At 34.7% G+C, this 26,663-nt stretch overlaps 1 protein-coding gene and 1 long non-coding RNA gene across 3 annotated transcripts in view; one reads left to right on the forward strand and one right to left on the reverse strand.

Moving 5' to 3' along the window:
- Positions 1 to 26,663, forward strand: part of LOC122570873 — a 136,000-nt gene that overhangs the window by 96,438 nt on the left and 12,899 nt on the right. The gene's annotated exons all lie outside the window — the stretch shown is intronic.
- The window catches only part of LOC122570869, a 232,518-nt gene that overhangs the window by 78,492 nt on the left and 127,363 nt on the right, over positions 1 to 26,663 (reverse strand). For both annotated transcript variants that reach the window (XM_043733768.1, XM_043733769.1), the window contains exon 4: positions 25,012 to 25,145. In XM_043733768.1, coding sequence (XP_043589703.1) covers positions 25,012 to 25,145 — 134 coding nt within the window. The remainder of the gene's footprint in view (positions 1 to 25,011; positions 25,146 to 26,663) is intronic.

The raw sequence follows: 26,663 nt of genomic DNA on the forward strand, positions 1-26,663 counted from the left end.
CCGCCTAAAGCATCAAAGTTTCGAAACAGCGTGCGCAAGGAAATCGTAACGAAAGTAATGGAAACTGTATGATTATGCCGACATGAACATCGCCATCTTATTTGTATGCGGCAAGGGAACTACCGTAACGTGTGCTATACGTGTAACGACAGTCATACTTACAATTTTGGGTGTAATGTAATTTTAGAATAGCATTAACTAACAAGGATCTTAATTATCTTCCATACAGTGCTATCGATGTGTTAAAATAGTTATCATGCATCGTATACACGTACAACTTCACTATTTTCAAGTATCAAGTATACGGAACAACCATTTATATAGGGGAATTATGGATGAGACGCAAAACTGTTTGTATTTTAAAGATATAACGAAAAACTGACAGTTCAATTAAAGTAATTATTTCGTTAATCGAGAAAAAGAAATCTTACGGGAGATTTTACTTTCTGACGAGATAAGCCCATTATTATTATTGTAACATGGTATACGTTTTATAATCTATCTTTTGTAGCATGTTAAGCAGAATCATTGGAAGCTTCCTTAATAAATAAAGAAGCTTTCTGAAAATCGGCTGTGTAAGTCTATGGCAAGTATATATTTTTTAATCAAATAGTTTAAGTAGTATAAAATTTATGAAATTCATTTTGCAAATTTTATAATAAATTGTATCATAAAAATAAAAACAGCGAACGTAACCAGTGTCTAAAACCTAACAAATTACTATATTATTCAACTTACTATTTTGTCTTATGTTGCCTCCTTCCAGAAAGCTCCTCAATTATTTTCGATACGATACACCAAAAACTTTGCATCAACGTCCATTCTATTAACAAATATTTAAAACGTCCGCTACTTCGATGACGACATCTTTGTTACAATAATTAATGCCCCATTGTACTCTATTTTATCTCGGTTACGTAATACTTATGCCGAGTTTAAAAAACTATTTCCCGTAGAATGTGCGTGTTATCGCGAAGGAGACTAGAAGGCGAGATAATTAGCGACTAGCTAGTCACGTTCAACGTTAAAGTGGAGGACGCTTAAGCCGTTTAAATAAAAAGTCTCTCAGAGTCTTCTGACTAATTGACTTCAACGACAAGCGTTTCACGTGCGCTCGATTAAACTACTTTTTTAAGCCAACCCCGTGTAATTATTGTCGAAGGCGATTGTTGGAATGAATCGTTTGTAGCAATATACAACGACGCTGAGATCCGGTCCCGACAATATCGATTTCATTCTTTCACCGGTGAATTAATAGATTACTTAAGCTACATCTGCGAAGTGTCGTATATTTTCTAACTTGTTTCGAATCTTATCAATATAATCATGATAGATCTCGTCGCAATACTGATGATATTTCTAAATGTTTCGTATAAAACGTATAAACGTATAATGTCTGCAAGCGTTTGAATATTTTTATGAGTCACTATATATAGAATACCTCGAACGAAACTCTTTGATTTAAGTTGATAAATATTCATGGAAACAGTAGTTAATATTATGTGACCGAATGATACATCATCTTATAAACAGTGCATATAAAACAACTACGAAATTTTTAAGTATTAACTATTTGGAAGATAGACAAAAGTTCATCCTTGATAACGCATTTTGATCTAAGTTGATATCTCAATTGGTTCGGAAGATATAGCGGCAAAAAGAGTAGAAAGTATAATAGACGTATCTCAATCCGTAGAATTATGAATGGCAGCCTGGAACGGTATGACCTACATTTTTTCCAGGAAATGCGTACGCGTAGTAGTAGTAACGGTAAAGAACGTAGACGCTGTCTGTCACTGACCAGCGCGCTATTAACCAGGTTGTGATTGGTCAGCAACGTGGTGGAAGTGAGAGATCCGAGCGTTCGAGAGAGACAGCGATAGAGAATTATTGAAAAATGCCATTCTCTTTAAACGATGATATCTCAGGAACGAGAAGTCGGATGGAAATGAAATGGGAAGCATTTTGCAGGAAAAGAATTACTCTTTCAGACGGCTTCAACTGAATTTGAAGATTTTCATTAGTTTTTCAAAAATAATTATTTAAACTTTCAGCAGTTTTAATAGGTGTTACTCCGTTATTTAAGGTTTAATGGAATAAATGTGTATATCTTTCGGACAATTTTGTTTATAATGGTGTTGGTAACAGTTTCGATGCTGATTGTAACGCAAAAACACGCGTGTTTGCAACATCTCGAGTAAAAACACAAGAGAGCAATAATTGAGACTGGATGAGAATTGATTCTGACTTTAAATGTAAATTTGTTCAATCTTGGGGTATTAGAACGATTGAAACACGTGTTACCAGTCACGTTTTAGAAGTTCATATACATACATTATATAGATTTTATCAACTGTTCTATCTAAACATAGAACTCGAACGATGCAGGTGCACAAACTCACGAAAGTATTACAACACTTGTAGACACTTTATGAATATATTATGTGTGTTATACGAAACATTTTAGAATTTCATTAGCACTGTTATGAGACTTGGCTATCATAATTATATTCCTAAAGTTTGAAACAAATCTGAAAATATATATAGTAGTTACAAGATGTGTAATACTAGTAGGTATATATTCCACAGAGATTACAAAAGTATTTAAGTAGTCAAGTATTCAGTATATTAAGAAATGTTAATATTCAGTGAAGCTACATTTAACACTTATTATATGCTTAAGATTATTATCTTGCATATTAATTTTTTATTACGCATATCTTTGTAATAAATATTTTGTTATTTACACACAAATTTTCCTAATACCCATAGCTTTATATTTATAACACACAATATCGGCATAAAAATTTTGCACGGTAAATGTTTATATACTTTTATGAGCCTCTAATGACACGAGTTAAAGAATTCTTCGATCATTACATTGAAGATATAACAAAAATGTCAAGCTTCTTATCAAATTATATGAGTTAGTTAAATACTTAAGGACGGTAGTGTAATTCGACGGACCAAATTAACACGAAGGCTCGAGGCTTAACTTGTCGTGATCCAAAGAAGGAATTTTGAAAACTGGAAGCGCCAGCTGTGCAGTTTCTTAGCAACGATGCCCATCGACGGGATTACGCTTCTCCCTGGGACGAAAAACTGGTATTAGCCTGTCATCCGTGACTCGTAGTAAATTCCAGTTACTGCTGAGTTCAAGAAACTTGAGGAATTGCGACTTTTAAGTTACTTCCACGGAAAAATCGGAACCGTCCCAGCGTTGAAAATTCCTGCCTCAAATTTATCTTCGCGATGTTAGAATCGCGCTGAATGGCACGGTGAAGTAATAAAATTTCCATTATTCGATTTTGTCGCTCGAGCTTTCCGCCACTTGACAATAGCTCGCCTTTCAGCTGCGAGCTTCCAGTAACAACGACCGATCGACGTTTTTAGAAACGTGTTTCATTCTCGATGAATTCGAGACCCGATCGAATGTAAAATATGTTTCTACTTGGAATGTTGATCGTATCGTTCTGTAAAAATATTTCTTTTATTGCACTTTGACTTTTATGGAATCTCGTGTAAGAAGTGCGGCAGAATTTTTAATACGCTATATTACGTTATAGTCAGAAGGGATTATAGTATCATAAAGTTTTAAAAGTACATTTTTTCGTATTAACATAGAAATAGACGTAGTTCGTCTGTAAAGTGTAGTAGATTTATGACAATAAGAACATATTCAGTGTCTCGGTTTTCAATGAAAATAAAGATCAAAGAAACTGAAGCAAGTGCTTTATCAATGATATATCTTTCTTAAGTCATGAAAATTTTGTTGACATCTCTAAATTATTGTCTAACGAGTTTTAATCCTTAATGAATTAATTTATGTAAAATACTTTACCGCAGTCGAACCTACGCTGCAATTAGAATTGCAGTCCATCGTGCAAAAATTAACTTTGGAATGTAAAATGAACATTTTATGTATGTTATAATATTATAAATGTAAAATGGACAGTATGCCAGAAGATGTGTTAAAATGTTTAACAATGTGATAAAATACTCATGTTACAATATTTTGACGTAACGTACCATCTTTCATTAACATCAAGAAATTTTAATTTTATCATCTTTATTCTTCGTTTTTGAAAATAAAGTTACTATATATTTACCATAAAAATATACAATTTAAAAATGTTTGATCCGTCTATTTTTTCAAATTATTTCAACCTCAACCAATTTCCACCCATGTCAAGTATAACAATCCTAATATCTTTATACTATCATCAACAATCAAAGAAAATTGCTTCGTCATTAATGAATTAGTCATCGTGAAACGTTTGTGCCATGTCACAGTTACGTCATTAAGATTCAGGAATAACATAGATTCACGATCCAGAGCCCTTTCTTCGCCGTGAAGCAATTCCATTGGACGATGCGCCCGAAGCTATGGATGGTATTAGTGCGTGACACTCAACCCCTTGTAGACCCTAGCATTTCGGCCAGGCGTAAAGCTACCTGACAACAACTAAGCTAGCCCATAAACTCATCAACCATTTGAATTGATTGTACGGTATCAGGTTCAATTTACTAGTAGATCTGGTTCGTGTATCTTTCCAATGAAAATGGAGACGTATTCTGTTTCATTCGAAAATTTACGTGAAAAACATAATGCTGTTAGACACCTGCGATAACGTATACATTATTTGAAAAGAAACTGGTAACTCCATTCAAAAAATTATTGAATTCTAGGACTGATTACTGTTATGAATTTGGAATAACGAAGCTAACTATTCGTTGCGAAACTGGAACCTTCCAGACATTCAAAGCAAACGTGGATTTTTGAAAACCTAACAGCACGTAATTGAAACGAAGGAAGCGATAAAGTTGTACTCTCAAGTATCCAAAATTCCCAATAAATCGCAGTTCGATAAAGCACCTGCGAACATAACGATACAATTAGAGACAGCCCAAACAAATTAAGCAAGCCTCAACAAACTAAGTAAGCCTGATCGATACCAGGCTAGAACAATCAGGAAAACCTAATCGAAGAAAAGACCGTGCTACAAATCGAACAAGGACCTAAATGCGGCGAGCATCGAGATTTCGTGAAAGGGGCGTAACGAAAGAAGAAGATAAAAGAAGCTTCGCTACAAAATCGACGTAGAAAAGATCCAAAACGATGGGTGATGGGTTTTCAGACAGACAAAGAAAGAAAGAGAGAGAGAGAGAGAGAGTAAGAGATAGAGAGAAAGAGATAATACACGAGGCGAGGGAAAAGTCCGGATGCGTATCTCTCCCTCTCTGGTGGAGGACCTTGCCGTAGAAACAATAGGATCCATCTGCATCTATGAGCGTCCGCTCCATCATGCACCGCGAGTCCGTGGTAATTTGACGCTGAGTGATCGTGCTTGTCTATCGCCAATTTAGTAAGTGGCCATCCCCCGATCTTCTCATCTCTGGTTCCTCATTCCTCGTTCTACCCTTTCTTTCGGCTGCATCGTTCGGCTGGCGTATCTGTCGATAGATCCCGCCTATAATAGCAATCGCCGGTGTAAAGACCTGGGCGCAAGCAGAATGCAGCCGTTCGGTGATCGCAGAGGTGCACGTCGGTTTTCTCCCGCATTATTGGCCAATAACCTCGCGGTATCGATAAACGCGCGAATATATACAGCCTATATCGTCTCGCGCCCAGCTTACACGTGCACACAGGAGGCGCGCGTCGGATGCACCGGTGGCAACAACGACGATACCATCCCCGTTAGTTGTGCGAGCGCACGTCAAACGAAACGATCTTTCCCCTTTCCCCATTCACCGTGTATAGACGGTGTACCAAAAATTTGCAATGATCTCTCGTACAAAAGTAAGTCGAAAATGTAGAATATAGTTCTTTCATTTGAAACTTCGCTTTCAAGAAACATAAGTTTGGAAATTCGTCGAGTACACGTGTACTGGGATAATTCCTGACAAACACGTCAAAACGCTATTTTCGCGAAAACGAGGCCTTACGCGAAAAGACTTCTTACTTATTTTTGTATGTAGAATAACTTCCTATCTATTATGTTTAATCAGAAATTAGCTTATACAGTAGCCATTAATATAATAGCTATTACGTAGTAGCTTACGAAACCACTCAAACACTTACACGGATTTTCTAGAATGTAAACTTTTCACCTACATTTATATGACCTTGTTTCGTCTTTAGGAAATGTAAAATATGGTACTGTGTAAAGTTGTAAAGACGATTAACGTTACTATATGGTTTTATTTATATATGCGACGCTATAGGCTGAAACGCGTGCATATTGTTATAATCCCATCTGGTTGTGTCAGAAATAACCATTCAGACCCGCATTTCATTACCTAGTTAACTTCTCAGCTCTCCATTATACCAAAGTTAAATCACCTATTTCTGGAACACCCTATACGTATCTTTATCCCTCTCTATCTCTCTGCCACCATTCCGCTCGAGCCAAGCCCGCACGTCGGCGCGAATTAAACTTAACCACAATTAGCAGGCCTGCTGCTTCGTTTAGCTACATATAACCGCGTGTAAATTGTAATAGGCTACCCCCAAACGCAGCCCCTCCCAGCCGAACCGAAAGGTACAGAGGTTACGTGTGCGCTCCTGCCAGGTTCTACGAATGGTTGGAGGTACTGGTAGACGCACACGGAGCTGTGCATAGAGCTCGTGGCCTAACGCACGATACCGTGTGTCGGATCACGAACGTTGAATACGAGATCAGGCGGTTGCGATTCCATCGATCCACACACGGTCACCGGAGCTTAATCAGCAGGGGAAAGCCGAGCCGTGAAGCTGGCGTACGGTAACCCAAAGGGTCCCAATTTCTGCCAGATTACACAAATCCTGAGCAGTTTTCCGCGCGCGTCAAGGACCCGCTTTCCTTTGTTACAAAATGGTGACACGAGTTATCGGAGAAAGTCTGTTGCGGGGACGTTTTTTAACGAACCCCGCTCAAAGTAATTCCGCAAAGAAAATTGGCTATTTCCTTTCTTTTTTTTTTTTTTTTTTTTTTTGTCAAAGGTCGATGGACTAAGTAGATCACAGGGGTAATCTGGTTAGGTAGCCGGGACCAGGCAATGTCCAGAGCCTCTGTATCAGATTTAAAATAACGGGTTAAAGTGTTTGATGGCTTAGATATAAATTCTGCTCTTGATAGTTAGTGAGCTGGTTTAAAAGTTTTACAGATTATTTTTTTCATTTCGTTAGTCAAGGTGATTATTTTGAAAGTAGAACTGTTGTAAGGTAATACATTTACGGAGAATTTGTTTCTATTCTTTGTCGATAATCGTACGCGAAATGAAAACGTGACATTTATGGTCCTTCAGATTACAAGAAATATATCTTCAAATCTATATTATATATACATTGCATTTAATTATATATAAAATTGTATTTGAACATACATCCATATTTATATATTGAAATCTACATTATAGGGAGAATATAAAAATATATCTTTCCATGGCATAATTACAATGGTTATAAAAAATTTCATACATCGTGCTGGTATATTTGTTTTGTGACGAATTTGAAATATAAAGGACTTAATATCGTTATTTTCGGATGAGATCATATACGTACCCATTTTTTTTAATCTTTGAAATATTGTTTTAATTAAAAAATCTTTCATCAAACATGAATCGTATTAATTATCCGATTTATGGAAGATTAATGGTTTGGGTGAAACGATATACTGCATCTGCAGCGTTTTTTAATGAAATTATCAGCCAAATTGGCCGACGCGATGGTAGATATCCATTTGCAAACATACTTCACTATCAAGTGAGGGTGATATTTATGGGGCAGTACTCGTTTTGTATGAATCTGGTTTTTCCTTTTGCAAGGTGATGGATCGACTTGATAGCTGACGCGCCACCGTTCCGGCAATAATAGTGTAACGTATTAGAAGAAGTATTGGTTCATCGCAGCACAGGAAATTTATTGGCGATGAGATTAGAAGCTCTTACATGTCGTCGACACAAGTAATTTACACGAAATAAACCAATAAATGCTTTGTCACTTTGTGTTAATTAATCATCTGTCATTAGTTTACGTTAAACTTTATATATGAAATATTAAACTAAATCAAATGTTTAAACTTCATGCTTGTGTATGAAATATTATTGAATCACTTAACCCCGTATTATGCTTCATGGGAATAAATTGTAATATGTATCATGCAAAATATTTGAAATGTTTTAAACACGTTATTTCTACTTAATAGATAAAAAATGTTCGAGACAAGAAACTATAAAAAAAATTAAATTTATGAGCTTCCTTGTTAGTGTTAAAGAAGTGTTTTAGATAGACTGCCAGGATATTACTAATAAATTATTTACTGACAGTCCTATTTTTCAAGCAGACTCTGTTGAAATTACGCTTGAGAAGAATGAATATGAAATTTCAACATATAAAACTAGGTCGAACAAATATAAAATTGTTACTAATTTAAACATTTTGTTACTTTCATTGCTTTTCCTGTTTGACGAATGCTTATCCAAATAATCGAATATAAAACTGCGAGAAAACTAGAAAAATACAGAGTTGGGAATATGTTCTTGAATAAAATCCGTTGAATATTAATAAAGAAGATACGCAAGATTTTTTTTTTTAATGCCATATATAGAGTTTCTTAAAACAGCCAAATGGTTACAGAAGCACGAAATGACATAAAAAATAAAAGATATTAAAAAAGAAATATTTTTTCTATTTATATGACCATCTATAATATTACACAAATTTTTGTGTATTTCAAAATATTCTTCACGAAAAACTACGTAAACTCGTACACGACTTTGCTATTTTTCTGCATTCTCGTATCGATGGCTGATGTCATCTCCTAAACATAAACTTCTTCCAATAAAAAGAAATATGTCGAATATCATCAGAGATTCTCTAACTTTATGCGACGTATCAAGTTTCGAAAGTTCGAAAATCCGCGTATATCATTTGAGATATATCGTGTATCGTTCTCAAAAATGTCGAACAGACGTATACGTAAATCAACTTATTACCAAATAACCGTACAAAGTGACGATTTCCAATCTACGCTGATCTACACGATACCTGTATTACGAACTATGCTGATGGCAACTGAATGTACACCGGGTATCTAATTTCCGTTCTACATTCACGGATGGTGGTAATAATTTTCGCGAGATACCTACGTTGCGCGGAACGTCCAGCGGTTTGCAGAGATTTGCAAAACAACAGTTGCACGCCGCCGCGTGATATTGTGCCTTATACGAGATGTACGTAAATATTCAATGTTGATTGTCAACATTTATCATTAAATACTGAAACATTATGTGCGCTGGTATAACAGAATTATTTATGCGCCGATTAAATTACTATATATAACTCGCTTTTCAAATCAATCGATCGTGATTTCTGTAGCTGTATCAATTTAAGTATACTAATCCTTGATGTTATAATCCATGTACTGTCATTCGTGACGTTGACGTTTAAACAAGCATATAGACATATTAAATTAAATAATATTCGTATCGAATATTGTATCTGTAAATATTTATGCTGTATTAAAAAATTGTATTTTATCATTTATTAATAGTTAACAGGCATACATTTTTTGTGGCGTTTTTATAAAGAAGACATAACACGTTAATATTTAAAATCAATTTTATACACAACAAATACAGTTATGGTTTACTTTATTGATAACTCGTGTACGCAACATCGAACGTGAAGGTTTAAATACGAAAGTAGTAATTTTTACCAGTTCATTAAATCAGTCAATCCTGATATTTAAAATCTAAACCTCATCTTTCATAGACACAAAATTAAAATCGATAGATACAAATCAATTTCAGCCAGATTTGTACAGTTCTTACGGATGTAACTACGACATACTTGATCTTTGAATGAGTATTTGCGGAATACAACGCTGCGTAAAGTAACATAGGAACCATAAATAAAAGAATTATTACGTTCGAGAGATTAAAAATCCATATTTGCATGATGAAAACTGCAAAACATTCTAATCCCGTCGAACTATAATTTACATTAATCTACATGACATACTGGTCTACTATCACATCAAAAAAGATATGTGCCTTCTACCCCCTTTCGCAGCATCCAACAATTTCAATTAAAACGTATCGTTCAAACAAAACCCAAACACCAACAGCCTGGCCTCTCAACAGCTGAAAACTTTGCAATTATCTACTATACAACCATCTACTGGAACCTCGATATGCAAATCGACAGGTCGAACGTTTGTTCATCGCGTGCCAGACCGTTTGACCCTGGTCAGCCGAAAATTCGAAGAAACCTCATCAGTGACAAATTGAAGAACAGAATCAAAGGGAGCGCCAGGCCTTGATTGGAGCTGCGAGTACGCCCACCTTCTGTGTCCGAATGACAGGACCGGCAAGCAAACAACGTGATTACATTGTCCGTGCCTAGGAACGTTGAAATTCGATGTTCGAACGTGTGTACGCGTGCACGCGTGCCGGATATAGGGGATGACCGAGCATTGGCGGTGTATCCGATGGGATCGATCCTCGCATCCAACTGTCAAAAGTTCGCCGAAGATGTTGCGTCGCGAATCCTTACGCGTGTAGTTCGATATTCTTTTTCAAATAGCAACGTAAATTGTACGACCAGTAAAATATACGGTAGCTCACGAAAGTATCCGAACATTTATAGAAACATTATGCTAAAAGATTTGTAGAAGATGATATATCTATGTATAATACACACGATATATATTATACATAAAAGTTTTCGCTGGGAAGTGTTCAAATATTCCTACAAACTACTGCAGATTAATTAAATTTTCATAGAATTAGAATATAAATTTTTCAAGACACTGCTTGAACATAATAATCTTGTTTAATTGTCTATTTGAACGTAATAATTCTTTTATTTAAGGACTCACTACTTTTGTATGTGAAATTTCATTTCTATCTATTCCAACCAATTCCTTGCTTCTTATATCTTTTCTTTGTAAACGCGAGGTACGCTATATCTTCTCATTCGTTCATTAAATATATCAAAAGCTGGTAGTGCTTCATAATATACAAGTTTGATTAATCCGTGCAAATTTCCAGACGGAATTTGGAAATGTTGAAGCTTAGATCGTTCGGATAACGTTTCATTTTTATAAAGTAAAAATGAGTGTAGAAAATCGAAAACTCAGACACAGCAGAGAAATCACGCGCTCATCACAACTTCTTCTTAAAACAATTGCCAACAGAAAAGATGTTCAAATCTTCGTCATCTGGTCGTAGGTCACGGCTTGGCTCTAATCTTTCATTATCTTCAGGATGAAGACTTTATTAACATCGTTCGTATAGACTCCGGCGAGTGTGTTTCGCCGGTTGACGAAAGACTGCGTTCGTATACTCGTATATCGGGCGAGGGCGTATTTGTGAGAGAGTAGTGACGGTCGCGGGCGTGTTATTCGAGGAGGACATCTCGAGTTTCAGTGGAGAACAAACGGCACGTCGTGTACACGTCTACCGACGACCCTATAGAGATTGCGAGACCGTTCTTGAGACTTAATGAATGAGACTTCGTGAGAAAGGAAGGACGTATAGGAGGTGAAAGCCGGCCGAAGAGAGAGGGTTACGCAGGAGGAAGAGAGATGGACAATAAGGGAATATAAAGGAAAGACAGAGAGCGAGAAAGAAGAGTCGATGGGTTAGTTTGGATGGTTAAAGCCAGGTCGTTACCCGGTTTCTCTGCTCTCCTCCTCCCGCTACAAATAGTACAAACTTTTGCCGTGGATGGATTCGATGACACCGCAAAGAGGCGTACGTAACTGGCTGTGCATTCTAAGCTTGAGAAAAAAGCAAGAGAAGAGAAACGAGGGAAGAATCACTGGCGAGGAAGGAAGAGAAGATGGGGAAACTGGTCCCTTCGTCGACCTCGATTTTTCCTGCTAAGGATGCCTCTCCGTTCGGTCGGCTTCGTCCATAAAGTCGCGACGAGGTTCTCGTTGGATTAGCCTCGACACCCTTTTCTATCCTCGTCGGTGCGCTGCTCTGCAATTTGTATCGCGGAGACGAAGGAGTCCACGGAACAGTGGAAGCGAGAGAGGAGGACACAGTCGGGGTTTTAATCTGCATTGGATTATACTCTCAAAGGACGATGCATTTCATTATGTCGAAGCCACGCGGGAAAGTGGGCGCTTGTTTGTGCATGCCACTGTACCCCCAGACTCCAAGGCTATACGCGGAGAATAAAGAACATTCATCGTGGCTGAGTAAAATCCCTTTGCGTTATCACTTTAGACACCCGTCTATTTACCATAGAGAATGAAAGTAGTGTCGAAATGCTATGATCTTTTTCATACCTTCGCACGCGGCTGAGTCGTAAATCACGGAAATTCATTTCGACGTTTTCACGCGGCCGCGACTTTCTTCTCTTTTTCAACCGTTCTTTTTTGTTGGCGAATGGCGAGCGGAGAGCTCGACGGTTCCGACCCTGATTTTCGTTTGATCAATAAAAAATTGGAGGGCAAACCGGCTGTTACGAGTAACGCCCGTGTGAAGGCTCGTTACGAAATCGTAGGGTTCGATCGTGTGAGGATGATGAGACTTTTGTATGGCTCGGCACTTCGTTATTTCTACGAGATGAATGTGTATAATGTCCTATTGTATTTTATTGTAAGCATATCTTTTAATAAATACACAAAGGAATCATGCAATTACTTTAAAGTGTTTTTCTAAAAAAAGAACAGCTCATATGGCTTTCGAAATGTTAGGAATTTTATACGTCAATATCTTGATCATTGATTCGCGAAAAATTCCCATGCATGTTTAAAAAAGTTGCAGGTATGCTTCAAATATTACAACTCAAGCATTTCAGGACTTTGCATACATTTTGGACAGAAAAGTAATAAAGTCATCGTAGAGATCTGCATGTTATTGCATGTTGTACACTTTTTGTTTCACCCAATTTTCTAAAAAAAAAAACTTGTTTCGAAAAGCTTTGTTTGAATTTAAAAATCGCATTTTTTGCTCAACTGAAATTCAATCTGTCCAGCTTTATAATGAGACTGTGTAAAATATAAGCATAATATTTAAAAGCTTTTCCAGATGGTCAAAATTTTACTCCTACTGCTATTTTATTACAACTTAAATGTTATTTTAATTAGTGACAAATATGTTTCATGCTTTTGCATTATATAGTTTCCATTATATTTACATATTTTCCTTCCACGGTGCATCTAGGCACTTCATTAAGAAAGGGACAATATTCCGGCGAAATAAATGTACGAACAAGGAACAGTGGGATTAAATATATGAGTCGCAAAGAGAAGGGAATGAGAAAAATAGCCATAGATAAGAAAACTTCCACCCATATTTGTTACATATACGTGATAAAAGCTGAAATATGTAGGGGATCTACACGAGTTTCATTTATGTAATTCATAGTTGGAAAAATGAACTTACATAATGAAAATTGTTTCTTTAGACGGCAATAAGTTAGATTATAATAAATGATAATTATTAGACGATATCTTCCAGCATATTTCATAAAAATTTTCGTGAAAATCCAATGCTTTCATTGCCATAAAGACTATCTTCGTTTATTTGATCTTAAAAATCTAATTTATGTCATAGTGACTATCAATACAATTTAAAATCAAAAATATATACACACTCTGACCGTTATAAAAACTAATTAATGTATATTTATATAATTTATAAATGTTCACAATTAAACTACCACTACTTTGAGACCAAAGAAAATTCTTTGAGAGATTAATAGTAGGTGAAAATCAGCTGTGAAGCAGCCACGTTGCTTCGCGTATTAGTAACCTACGATTAACTTAAATGTGACTTAATAACTCGAAGAAAAAATCATTTACTTAGCTAAGCGATTCTTAGTGTTACTAATCTTGTAATGTTTGCAAGTGATAAACATGTACCTATGAGCTTACATGGTTGGACAAAATTGAATTGGATCATTGTCGTGCTTGGTTTGTTGCCTACGTTTCGTTAGGCTTGTTATACATAAACAATGGACGATATTGATTTCCCAGCTTCGTTAATACGGTACAATTTACCACTGCATACATTTTTAGTCACTAATTCAGAACATGTAATTTGTTTTCGGTGGCAATTTATTATCTTTTTCGTTACTTATTGTATAAATGTATTGTATGAATATACATAATACGTATTGGAAGTTTTAGCGGTCATGTTAACGATCATGTTATTATAGTTATGTAATATATCACTATAGAATTATACAAAGTAATTTTCTATAATTCATAATTTTCTTCTATAATGGGATATTATAAAGTTGCAGTACTATATTGTACATGGAATTACAGAAGCTAATTTTTTAGAATTATAATAACGATTTTTCTATAATTAAATATTGCAGAATTATAGAAAAGCGATATTAGTATTACAGGAAACATGATGGAACTTGAGCTTTTCGTTATTGATTCTAGCAGCGTAACGAGCTCCAGTACAACGTTGAAGTTTCATTTAAACAATGGGTTAAATATTATACGTAAAAACCAGATTAAACAATAGAAACGAATGAACAACGTTCCAGTCCCCGCAGACACAGCCGTGTTTAAACAGTTGGATATCGAAATTTCACGGAATCAGAAAACGAAACCTTCTGTTTTGTCTAGCAGATGTAATTGCTCGCTTTGACGTCAATTGTGTGTTGTACGGATCTATTCAAGGACTCAAATCGGTCACGTAGAATGTAAGTTCTAAAAGGTTGAAACGGGTTAGGTTCTCTTTGAAATTCAATTAGAATAGGTTTTCGGGGCAATTGTACGAAGCTGCCACGGACGAATTTCGATAGTCTTTGCAAGTAGGTATAGAACTGAAACACAATCGATCTAGAGAGGAAAAAGACTCCTGTGGAGATAAAAGGTGTACAAAGCGTATAAAACATACACTTTGCCAATACAATTCTTCTACTGTTTACTGATTATGTTCGCGATTTAATCGTAGTTTAAACGTTTTCTATTAAAATATTAAAGGAAATATGAGGCGTAAAAAATTAGAAGTTACATTTTGTTGATAAACTTTTTGAACAATTAAAGTGATAGTAATTAAAGTAATTAGACGGAATATTAAATACAAAAATGGAATAAGCATAGGCATAATAAATCTTCTTAAATGTATAAAACGCAACAATATTAATTTATTCGCTTTTTACGAGCGATATTAATAATTTCTATGAAAGTGGAGCTACTATAAAATTTGTAACGTTTGTAAATTTCCATGGCTTTAGTTACTCATTGAACTTTAATTTAATAATCGACAGGGAATAATTTTTACGCGTCGTAAAGGAAAGGAAGATTAATGTTATTTAATATTTTATTCGATAATTCGATAAAAACTCGAGAAATATGCTAAAAAGACTGTAATTTAGTATAATGATATAACTCTCTATTACGTGTTCTTATACGATATTACTCTTTCGGGTATCAAGTATCTAGTCCATTTCACAAGGTCGTAAGAACAATACGATCGAACGATTCGTTTGAATACGAGTGTCGTTCGTAGTTCGCTGAGTCGTCGATACAACATGGAAATGAATTTCTACGATCTGGTTCAATTCAGACGAAATGAGGGGTAAAAATCGCTCTTGTTGAACATATTGCGTGTATTGCACATCATTATATAATACAAATTTCATTTTTAATGTCACAAATGTCAAGATTAATTTCTTACGTATCAATCAGAAGTGATTATGCAAAGAGAATTTCGTTCCTCCCTGATTATAACTTGTGCAATATATTCTAAATAAATTAAAAATGGCAATTATTAAAAATTTTGCAAATTAATCAATATTCCCGAAGATTATTAATCATACAGAAAACCATCAAGTGTTTCTTAAACCAAGCTGATCAACTCAACTATTTATGAATTTCTCGATTTTATTACTCAAATTCACGGATAAGGTAAATTTAAAAAACAGACTAAAAGTTTTTAATTGTAAAGTTGATCAGAATATTTTCGGAGTGATTAAATTAAAAAAGAAAGATCGAATATTAATATTTTCCTTCGTTAAACATTCCTTTTTGTTCAACAGAATTTCTTTATATCTCATTTAATCGAATAATTTCATCCTCGCTCTCACACACAACAAATTTGAGCAAAACAAGAAAAAGCTACGTGTGTTTTCATTATCACGACAGCGTTTCACACAGTCCAACCACGAGTTTTATAATTTCTTCAATTTCCGGATGAAGGATCCCGCTTGCCATATTAGAAAAACTGGCACGGATGTTTCTTCGTGAGTTCTCAGGACCGAGTGGTCGTTTTTGTGCTTTATAACACGATTCGTCGTGGGTTGTAAGAACAACAATGGAGTTTCACCTGTGAACAAGTGAAAGAAAATACTCGGACCCTTACTCGGCTGTGGGAAGCGAATAAGTGCACGGGCATCGGTCGCCACGGTACCTTCAGGTGGCAACTTACGATCCAATAAAGTTTCCACCCCCTTCTCGGCCGCCTCTTGTGCAGCTGCGACCACGATCTTTCTTCCCGCGGGGTGTGCATTTGATTGGTAAAAGTTACCTTAGTTTTTAAGCCAATTAAATTGTACGAATGGCACACGAATCCAACTTCGTGTAACCTTTTGCAAGCCACTGTTGAGTTACGAAAGCTTTCCCTACCTAGTCGTGCTAGTTACTAATGTTCAAATTCATTTCATTCATTTCATCCCTCGCGGAACGACTGCTGAGTGCTATCGTATTGTAACAACCGTAAGCTCGTTACGAACGGTACACAATTCACGGATTCATTTCTTTTTATTCAATTGTCATTGCGTTTCTAGATACCGTTCCTTGGATGCATACAGAGGTCTCTGCTTTGAGTTGTTCAGGAAATATCGGTATTGCAGTTTGTCTTCAATTTTATGAATTAGTAGATGTGTTCTGTAGAACGATTCAAACAAATTGGACTCACAATTACTTTTAACCAAGAATCTCATCTATCGTACTGTATACACAGTAGACCATATTTTTTATTTCATAAAATAGGAAACGTAATATTATAAATTCCCTGAATATTCTAAAAAAAAAAAGATTTCTAGAATTAGTATCTAAATTATGTAAATGGATTGAATCTGAATATATGTATTTATTTATTGAAATGAACTTGAATATATATATAAAGTTCATTTCAAGCGACACATTTACATAGAAAGATATATTTCGATATACAACGATGTTTATTTGTAGATACACGACATTTGACAAAATCTTTTATTTTTTAAATCATACAGGCAATATGTAAGGCAAAAAGGTATATTTTATTTGATGAATCATCAATGCCTTAACCAACAACACGTCTATTTAACGAGAAGCTTAAAGAATGTTACTAATCGCAACAATTTGCACTTTGATATTGAACAGTATCGCGCAACAGCTATGAATAACATAGTGGAAGTAAATCTTGCTAGAATAAGACAGCCTACCTGTACATACGTCGTATCGAGGAAAGCATGTATCATGGTAAAACGAAGATTGAGGAAGCACGTCTCAGTGAACAATACTAGAAATTATTACTTCGAGGACATAGAGCGTAGAAAGTACAGGAATTGGAATATTCATCAAGAGAAGTACAGACTATAGTGAACCATAATGACGAATGGTATAAATAAAGTAGTAAATATGTTTTTGAAATGGAAAACACAGTTTCGAGAAAGACACCGACAAATATATGCAATATAGAAAAGCTCTTTGATGTAGTTTTTGTCTCTTTGCTACGTGCAAATTAGAAAAATAGATAGAAGCTGAAATCCTAAGAAAGATAAAATAAGACACGATAGAAGTATAATTTTTGCTCTGTAGAGAAAGAAAGAGAGAGAGAGAGAGAGAGAATGTTAATGGTGGTGGGAGAGAATAAGGCTATTGCAATAATGAAGACATCTGAGTGTGGAGATCTAAAATTAATTGGGTTATTATATAACTTACTGCCCCGTAATACGAGGACACTTTTAAGGAATGTTTTATAACTGTGGGTTCTCCACTAAAAAGAGAGAAAATGTCGACAGAGAACAGGAGATGTGGGGAAACTGAAAAATATGCTGTTTCATAAAGACACGATATAAAAATTCTAAAATGTAAAAATAATGTAAAAATTAATATTCACACAGACACACACACACAAGTTATGGTTTAGTACTAAATTAAATTTATAAGCATTCTGGTTATCATCAAGTGAACAAGTTTGAGATTTGATAATAATAAAACTACCATTTGTTTTATTAAATATATACAATTTTTCTGTAAAAAATGAAGAAAAAATTCCTGAAGTAATATATGTACTTATTAGTCTGAGATGGTCAAGTAACCAGAGCTTCCAGTATTTTATGTTCACGATTTTCATAAAGAGGTCAAACACAGACTATGAACATATCATATCATTTTAAACATTCCATCGATATTGATATACGGTACAAAGAAAGATCGTTATGAAAAGGTTTAATTTATATTCAAGTATGTAAAGAACATAAATAAGCAAATAGTCATGATACTGAAGAAAGTATCCCAGTACATATACACTACTAAAAGCGCTGTGTGTAATATACAATTCATACGGAATGAGTAGAGGAGTGAAGGTGGAAAGAAGTGGAAATAAAAATTGCGGATGCTCGTGGTCCATCGACTACGTTTGACGATGAGGTGGAAACAGTATTTGCCTTGTGACACATCTCACATTCCTAGCAAACATACAAGCATAGCCCCTCGTAACTCGTAGATACGAGACTACGTTATAGGGGTTTTCTCTCTGCTCCGTAACCCCGACTGGTTTCCTGAAACCTCCTTCGACTTCATGTTGTTTTACGATTCTTTAAAAATGCCCGTTTACCGTCGCAACAGGAATGCGTCATTTCGTCATTTTACACGCAAGCAGAACGACAAGAGCGCTATTAGCCTAGCGATAGCTGTCATTTCACGTGGTTCCACTCAATTGTTCACGTGCAACGTTTACTATCCCATAAATATCGTGTACCGACCTGGAACCAGCCATTTTCCTGTTTATACATTGAAAATTGCATATCTTGTTCGATTCGTTTAATCGCACGGTTTGACGATTTATAGACAGAGAATAGGATTTTGATTAATTTTATCCATTTTTATAAGATCTTTGAAATTACTTATTGTTATTTATTTTATGTTGAAAACGAAGTGATAATGCGATTTAATTGATAAATTAGAAAGGTGTAACTACGATAAGCAATCGAAGGTGAATTCTTGTTACTACCTTCTTTGGAATCTCAGATTGTAAAGGATCGGTGAATTTAATATTTTAATTATAATCTCACCAGTACCTACGATATATTTTAATCGTTGTTCTAGACAGTTTCGATATATATCGATTATATACTATATTTCAATATAAAGTGAAAATATAAATAATTAATAAGAAGTAGGAAAACCATTATGTATTACGAATTTCGCAAATTTGCTTTCTATTGCTTTTACGATCCCTATATAAAGCTCTTGTTTTCCTCTTTGATTAATTTATGATTATTGTTGAAACGTTCTTGTCACTGATTTTCAAGTAAACTGCCAGTAATTTGTATGCTGCGAGCCTCATTACCAATCGTAAAATTCTGAAAACGGTAAGTACAACTGGAAGTAATAATTTGTTGTAGCGAGGGAAGTTTCGTCATTAAAAGTTAGTTTCCCCGCGGTTAATCGTAATTTTGTTCAAAAGTAGAAGTAAATAGTGTGCCACGTTTTACAAGCGCTTAAGTGAAACGTAGAATTTTTTGCATTTTATTGCTGCAATGTGTACGCTAAGTAATATAAATACATCAAACGGATAGACAAACAAATACAATAATAAAAAATGTAGACAAAAAAATATAATAAATATAATAGACAACAAAGATAATTCAATAAGTAGAATATGTCAAGCATAAATCAGGCAATATGTGAGAAAGTCATTGGTGAATAAAAAAATATAAAAATCGACACATATATGAATTCAATGTTGAATAACCCATTAAAACAAACAAAAAAGAGTACAAATATTTATAATATCGAAAGCTGATTTATCCCTTAAAAAAGGATAATTTGATGTCAAAAAAGATCGTTAAAAAATCTATTAAATATTATCGGTGTTTCGGAACATCTAATATCCAGTAGTGACTGTCTCTTTCTGAGTTTATTGAAAGATACGATTTTATAAATTAAAGAATATAATTCATTCATCATTCCTTTATACGACTTTAAACAACACATTCAAAGTATTCTCCTTAACAAGGGCCGATGTACTACTTTAAAATTGTTTAAAAAGTACAACGTATACGATGCTCGAGAATGCACAATTCAAAGAGGATCTTGTACTTCATTACATACCCTTGAGATCCGCTTACTGTTTGCAATTAACTTAAACTTTACCCTTTGACAATTAATACCGTCTAAGGCGGCTGCTTGTATGCCGTTACTGTTTGAAGGAATGTTTTAAGGAACTGATATTGACTGATATTAAGAGGCGTGGCAAGAAAGTTTCTAAAATTACTCGTTTTAAAATTACAAAATTACAAATTTTGAAAAATAATGACACTAAAGGTTGTGCATATTTACTCAAAATCATATTTCTCTAAATACAATTAAAGGAATTAAATTTAAACGGAGATTTCTTTCATGTATTGAATATTTTAACGATTATTGAACTTTGAATATTTTTGAACATTTATTTTCTGTACTTTGACATGTTTAAATTTCTTATAAATCCATAAAAATTCGTAGTTCTCTAATGATTTAAGACTCTGAATGAAAGCAATACACGGCACAAAAAATACATATATAGAAGTTCGATCTGATGGTCTGCAATTAATGTCGTATATGTTCTGCGGTGGCATTCAGCAGTTTCTATTGTAAGGAGAAAAAATAGGCCGATCGGATTGCTTGTCCGGGATTCGAATCCAGATCTTTCATTTACCAAGCGCTGCTCTATCAATTGAGCAATCCGGGCCATCGACAGATTTTTCTCCCCTTAAGTCTAATAATTTAGCAATGGCAACTGTCATCGATATATAGGGAAGGAAGATTCTAGGTTGTTAATACTTTCCAATTCAATTTACTGTTTAAGAAACGTTTTCGAGAAAGCTACAATTATCGTTTTAAACACATCTTTAAATTTCTTTGATCGTATATTTACTTGTCAGCAAAAGAAGATTATAATCGATTACAATTCCTCATCTAAAAACATTCGTGTAAAAATTAAGTATCATTAATAGTATGATATCAATGACTAATACATAACAAAAGTAAAATAATGCAAAATGTAACGTTAATAAAATATAAAATCGTAATATCAAATAAATGACACAAAATATTTAAAAAGAGAAAATGTTAGAAATATAAAAATACAAGTTTTGTATTTATCTCGTGACGTTACATAGAGGGTTAAATATTATATCGCACGAAATAAATTGCATTGCCATAACTGCGAATATTTACATAAATTCATATTTTTATAAGCACAACTAAAAAAAAAAAAAAAAGAAAAAAAAAGAACAGTGCATAAATAAAAATATGTTCCCTCAAAATATTGATATTAAATATAATCTCTCAAAAATTATAACGTGTACTCTTCCTATTATATGTATTGCGTACATTTCATATTTTTAAGTTAAAACCTACCCAACAATGAGAATAATCAACAACAAGTAATAAATCAAAATTGACTGTTCGAAACCGAATGAACACGCTGTTCCGTCAACACTGTAAATATGCAAGCGCACAAATTACATATCTGTTCCGAAGCGGCTGTACTTAGTTTCGACTGGTTTGAACAGTCTACGAAACGTTGTTACCGAAATGACTTATTTCTTGCAGAGGTACGAAATGTTCTCTGGAAATTCGACGGATTCCTCGAAATAGCATTACCAGTAAAAACCAGCAAAACCAATCTTCTCACCTGCCAACCTCGCAATTCCTCATAAGCCAAGCTATCTCACGTACACGCGTACTACTAATTTTCTCTCAGTCTCATCGTGTGAAGCACCTAAGGTCGATTTTCTTCATAACCGTACGTTGTTCCGTCGCGACGGCCCTTTTTACAATGGCGTGTGTTCGAGAAAATAACATACTTCCCCTGTCCCGTGTTCTCCCTTCGCCACCGACATGAAAATCCACCGGTAATGGAATTTGACAAAGGCAGAGGACGACCGTGGCTGGCTTCTGCCGTGTAGCTTACGAAATTATTCGATGTCTAGTTTCTTCCTACAGTGGAAGTCGCCAAAGTATTTGAACACTTACCATAGGAAACTTTTATATACACATTGTACATTTTATTATGTGCAATAGCTGTAAAAAGCATTTTTATACCGTTGTATTTATTACAGCATTTGTATAGTATTTAATTAAGTCCAGTTATATTAAGTTTCATATAATTTCATATTACTTTCATACGACTACAAAAACTTAATACCTATTAAGAAAATTAAATGTGAAACCTAGTAAAACAAAAAGCACTTCATTGGAAAATAATACATTTTGTAGTCACTGTAAAACATTTTGAAATTTAATTAGTATTATAGTGAGCCACGACTGTCATAATTATATCTGTCAAATTTAAAACCAATCGGGAAATTTGTATAAAAGTTACAAGATATTTATTGCAAATATTCAATAAGAGATTAGTAGGAAGTGAAAAATCAACATTCTACGAAATATATACTTGAACTAAGCATCTTGTTGCTTCCATATACGTTTTCAGTTTCGTTACAAACTCTATGCAATTATAATAGTATAAGAGTCTCAGTACAGTGCTAATAAAATGTCAGAATGTTTCGTATAAGACAGATGATATATTTATAAAAAGTGTCTACAAATATTCGAACACTTTCGTGAGTCAGTGCAGTTCAGGCCATTCTTCTTTTTTCTTTTTCTCCTTTTTTTCGGCTACAATTTGATGAAAACTCTTTGCGATCAATTAATTCAAAGCAAAAATTGAATTACGCAGCGAGAAAAATGTTGCCAGCGAACTTTCATCAACGTGGAAGTCAGCGTGTATCCGCTGCCACCGTATTGCTCATAGTCCCCGAGGATGACGACGTAGGATCTCATTATTCGATATGGCTAAATACGTGCATCTAGAAAATGAAATGTTCCTCGCATTTGGATCGTACAGCAGCGGTAGCGATGTATGGCTTAACTAACTTCCACGCGAGCAAAATTTCACGAAAGTTTATTCGCTGTGTTCCGTTGGTATGTAGCTGTACTTTATTAAAACTGTATTTATTGGTCTTGGCCTCTTTTTAAAGCATTATGAATTCAAATATAAGATGATGAAGTTCCAATACGGAAGAATGTTTCGTGGAAATTTATTTCTCAGTTTAAGTTTCTGGTAGATTAGAGATTTTTATTATATTGCATTATAACGTACGAAATACTACTTTGAATTCTTTAGATTCCTCGTTCCCTTATGCTGAGGATGATAATTCACGTTTACTTTAATTTTCTACTACTAATTACATATTTGCAGTATCAATATCGTGTAACTTCTATATACATTTACTAAAAATGATCCCAAATTTGACCAATACGATAGACGTGTGTTCCCATAGTACTGATAAAATTTCAAAATATATTCCATAACACACAGATATATAAATATTTTCGATGATAAGCTATGAAATATTTTCGTGAGCCTCTGTACATTAAGAACGGTAGATGAAAATTCTCTTTGCAGGTAATCATTCAAAGGAGATTGAATTTAAAAATTACGAGAAACAAATCTTTGGCGGTCGTAGGCACTGAGACTAATGTACACAGAATACGCCCCGGAAGATCTTTCAAGGGGAAAAGTTCTCTTCTTCTTTGCTTAACCTCTTTAACTTTTATAGACCAGCCTCTCAAACTTTCATACTACGATAACTTCTACGTTTCCCTCGTATATCATGCAATTATTTTAGTTGTGTATACGTATACACACAGAAAAGTATCCAACGTCAGCATTGAAAATAATTTTCGATGACACGGAAAAGCGTTTAAGGAAAAAGTTCTTCGGCAAGGGGGAAGGCGGACGGCGCGGGAAGGCTTTACTTCGTGAAATTTCGAGATCGCTTCAGGATGTACCGTCGTATCTGCCCGTATCGATTTCTATGGATACTTCAACGCTACAATCTCGAATATAGAATAGCTTCAATAATGCGTGTTAATGGAAATTTTCACATCTCGAATAATGTATTAGTAATGTAACGAATAGTCATTAGTGATTTATAGAAAATGAGAAGTTGATGGTATATGCAAAAATTTGAAAAGAAAAACAGAAATATCGCAGAATTTTATTCTATCATAGAATTACAGATATTGTAGATATTATTATCTACAGATTAATATCATTGAGATGAAACAAACTCTGGAGCTTTTATGTATGTTTCATATATAAGTTTTGATAAATCGTTCCAATATATTTTTTCTTTTTGTGAAGGTTCCAGTTTCAGTAAAAAAAGGACTTTTTACGCTTCAAGGGAAATTTCATCATAAAATTCAAACACGAAATTATACTACATTAATTATGTCACATCGCAACCGTTCTTTACATTCTCGCTAAAATTAAAAAAAAAATCTTCTAACGATAGAAAAACACAATCAGGTTGAGAAAGTCTCGAGGAATGCAACCTTAACTTTCGTATGATTTATTTATGATCTCCATAAAAGATATCATTATAGAATACGAGAAAATCATGTTTCATCGCATCAAACGATCTATCGGCGTTAATTTATGACATAAAAAACAAATTGGAAACGAAATAATGAAGTTTACGGAATTAAATGGAACGTAATTAACAGCTCAACAAGCTTTCGACTAAATAAAAATAAGGGATTTATACTGCAGATTTCTAATGAACGAATAAAGAACAAATAGAGAATTTGACTTGAATTCATCAGCGTATTTCGAATCAACGTATCCATCATCCAAACAATCAACAACAATAATACGAATGAACATTCGAATCAATAACGTTAGACACTCTGCAGGTTGTGTAGAAACGCTCCTAAACCATTAATTTCACGGGTTTCCCTTAACTGCGGATTCGATAATGACGCGTGGATTATAGGTATCACTTACCGCCACGTTGTTCAGAGTGAATGAGAGATGAGCCGGTGGTTTGGAGGGTGGTAAGCTACAATTTGCCCTCAAAGTGTCTCCGGCATCGTAACGTTCGCGTTCCGATACGATAATGGGCGTGCCTTCGGGTAGAACTGAAACATAATAATTCCATGAGTGTATCTCTTCTACTCATCGTCGACAGGTCGGTTATTCGTGCCTCGTTCAAACGATACAAACGACATTATACCGTCATTTTGCTACCTAGCCGAGCAACATATCCAATATTCAAGCGGCTATGAGGAACAGATTAGGTAGTTAGTTTTATGATATTTCCCGTCGACGTAGCTGCATGCGAAAGAAGAAAACCGAAGGATGAAATAGAAGCTTGATTAACTATCTCTGTTCAATTTTTGAACATAATTTCTGTACAATCATTATGAAGGGATTAAAAATGCATTCAGAATACGAACATACTAATGAACATATAAAATATATACAAAGGAAGCTGATATACATATATGTGGAATGGGAATAAGCAAACTTTGATCCGCATATTTCACAAACAATCATTCAAATTTCTAGAACCTGCACTGTGAATTTCTAAAATTCCTATGACATATGTATAACGAATGATCCGAGTGATCAGTTCGACCATTCTAATAGCTCTGTATTGTTGAGTTCTTCATGGGCGTTCATATATTCTATAAAAAGAAAATAATTCATATTTAAAAAGATTAATATCGCAGTAGTTCGAAGTACAATCAAATCATCCGAATCATAATATTTTAGACGATTATGAAATTGCACCGGAGAATCAGTGCAACTATTTTCCTTCTAACGGCGATGGAATATATTATGTATTATACATCTGGGTAGTTGGAATGCCGGTGGATACGGATCGAATTAATCTTGTTCACAGCCATTTCGTTGATTTAATTCTGTAACAAGGCGTTCCACTGCGGGTTAAACGAATCGTGTTGTAACAATCTGCATTTCGCCACTACCGGCAAGATTTTCTAGAACGAAAAAGAAGAGCGAACTGAGAGAATCTCGAATCGATTGATTTGAAATAAACGAGACCTTTCGTAGTTCAACCGCACGCATTCGACTTTCCATTAAGTATATTGGATTTTCGAACGCTGTCGACAAATCTTTCGAGACAATCCGAATAATGGTATAAAGTAGGTCGTGATATTGTTACAAAATATTAACGATATAAGTTTCATTCGTGTTGGAAGAATAACAAGAACGGCTCGAGGAAATCGTGGTTCGTGGCGACATATGTACAGTATCGTATATACAGGGTGTCCCAAATTCTTGTCAAAATGAAACTATCGCACGAAGACTAGAGGTAAAGGTACGGTAAATATAATACTTGCTGATTTTTAATTTTAATGTCACTTTACGATTAAAATGGAATTTTCTCACGTAAAAGAGCTAAAAGTAAAAAAGGACTTGTTAGGAACTAATACTTCGTTTTACGGAAAAATGTCGGGACACCCTATGTACTGGCTCTATTGTGATAATAAACTTAGAAGTTGAATGGTTGGGATACAACCGTGAATTATTTCATTTGAAATTTTAAACGAGAGTATTTCGTAACATCGTGGAAGTTTGGATAATTGCGCAGATACAATACGTATTATATTTTTATGTCATCGCTTCGTATA

Source organism: Bombus pyrosoma, linkage group LG9 (assembly GCF_014825855.1).
Source record: "Bombus pyrosoma isolate SC7728 linkage group LG9, ASM1482585v1, whole genome shotgun sequence".
NCBI lineage: Eukaryota > Metazoa > Arthropoda > Insecta > Hymenoptera > Apidae > Bombus > Bombus pyrosoma.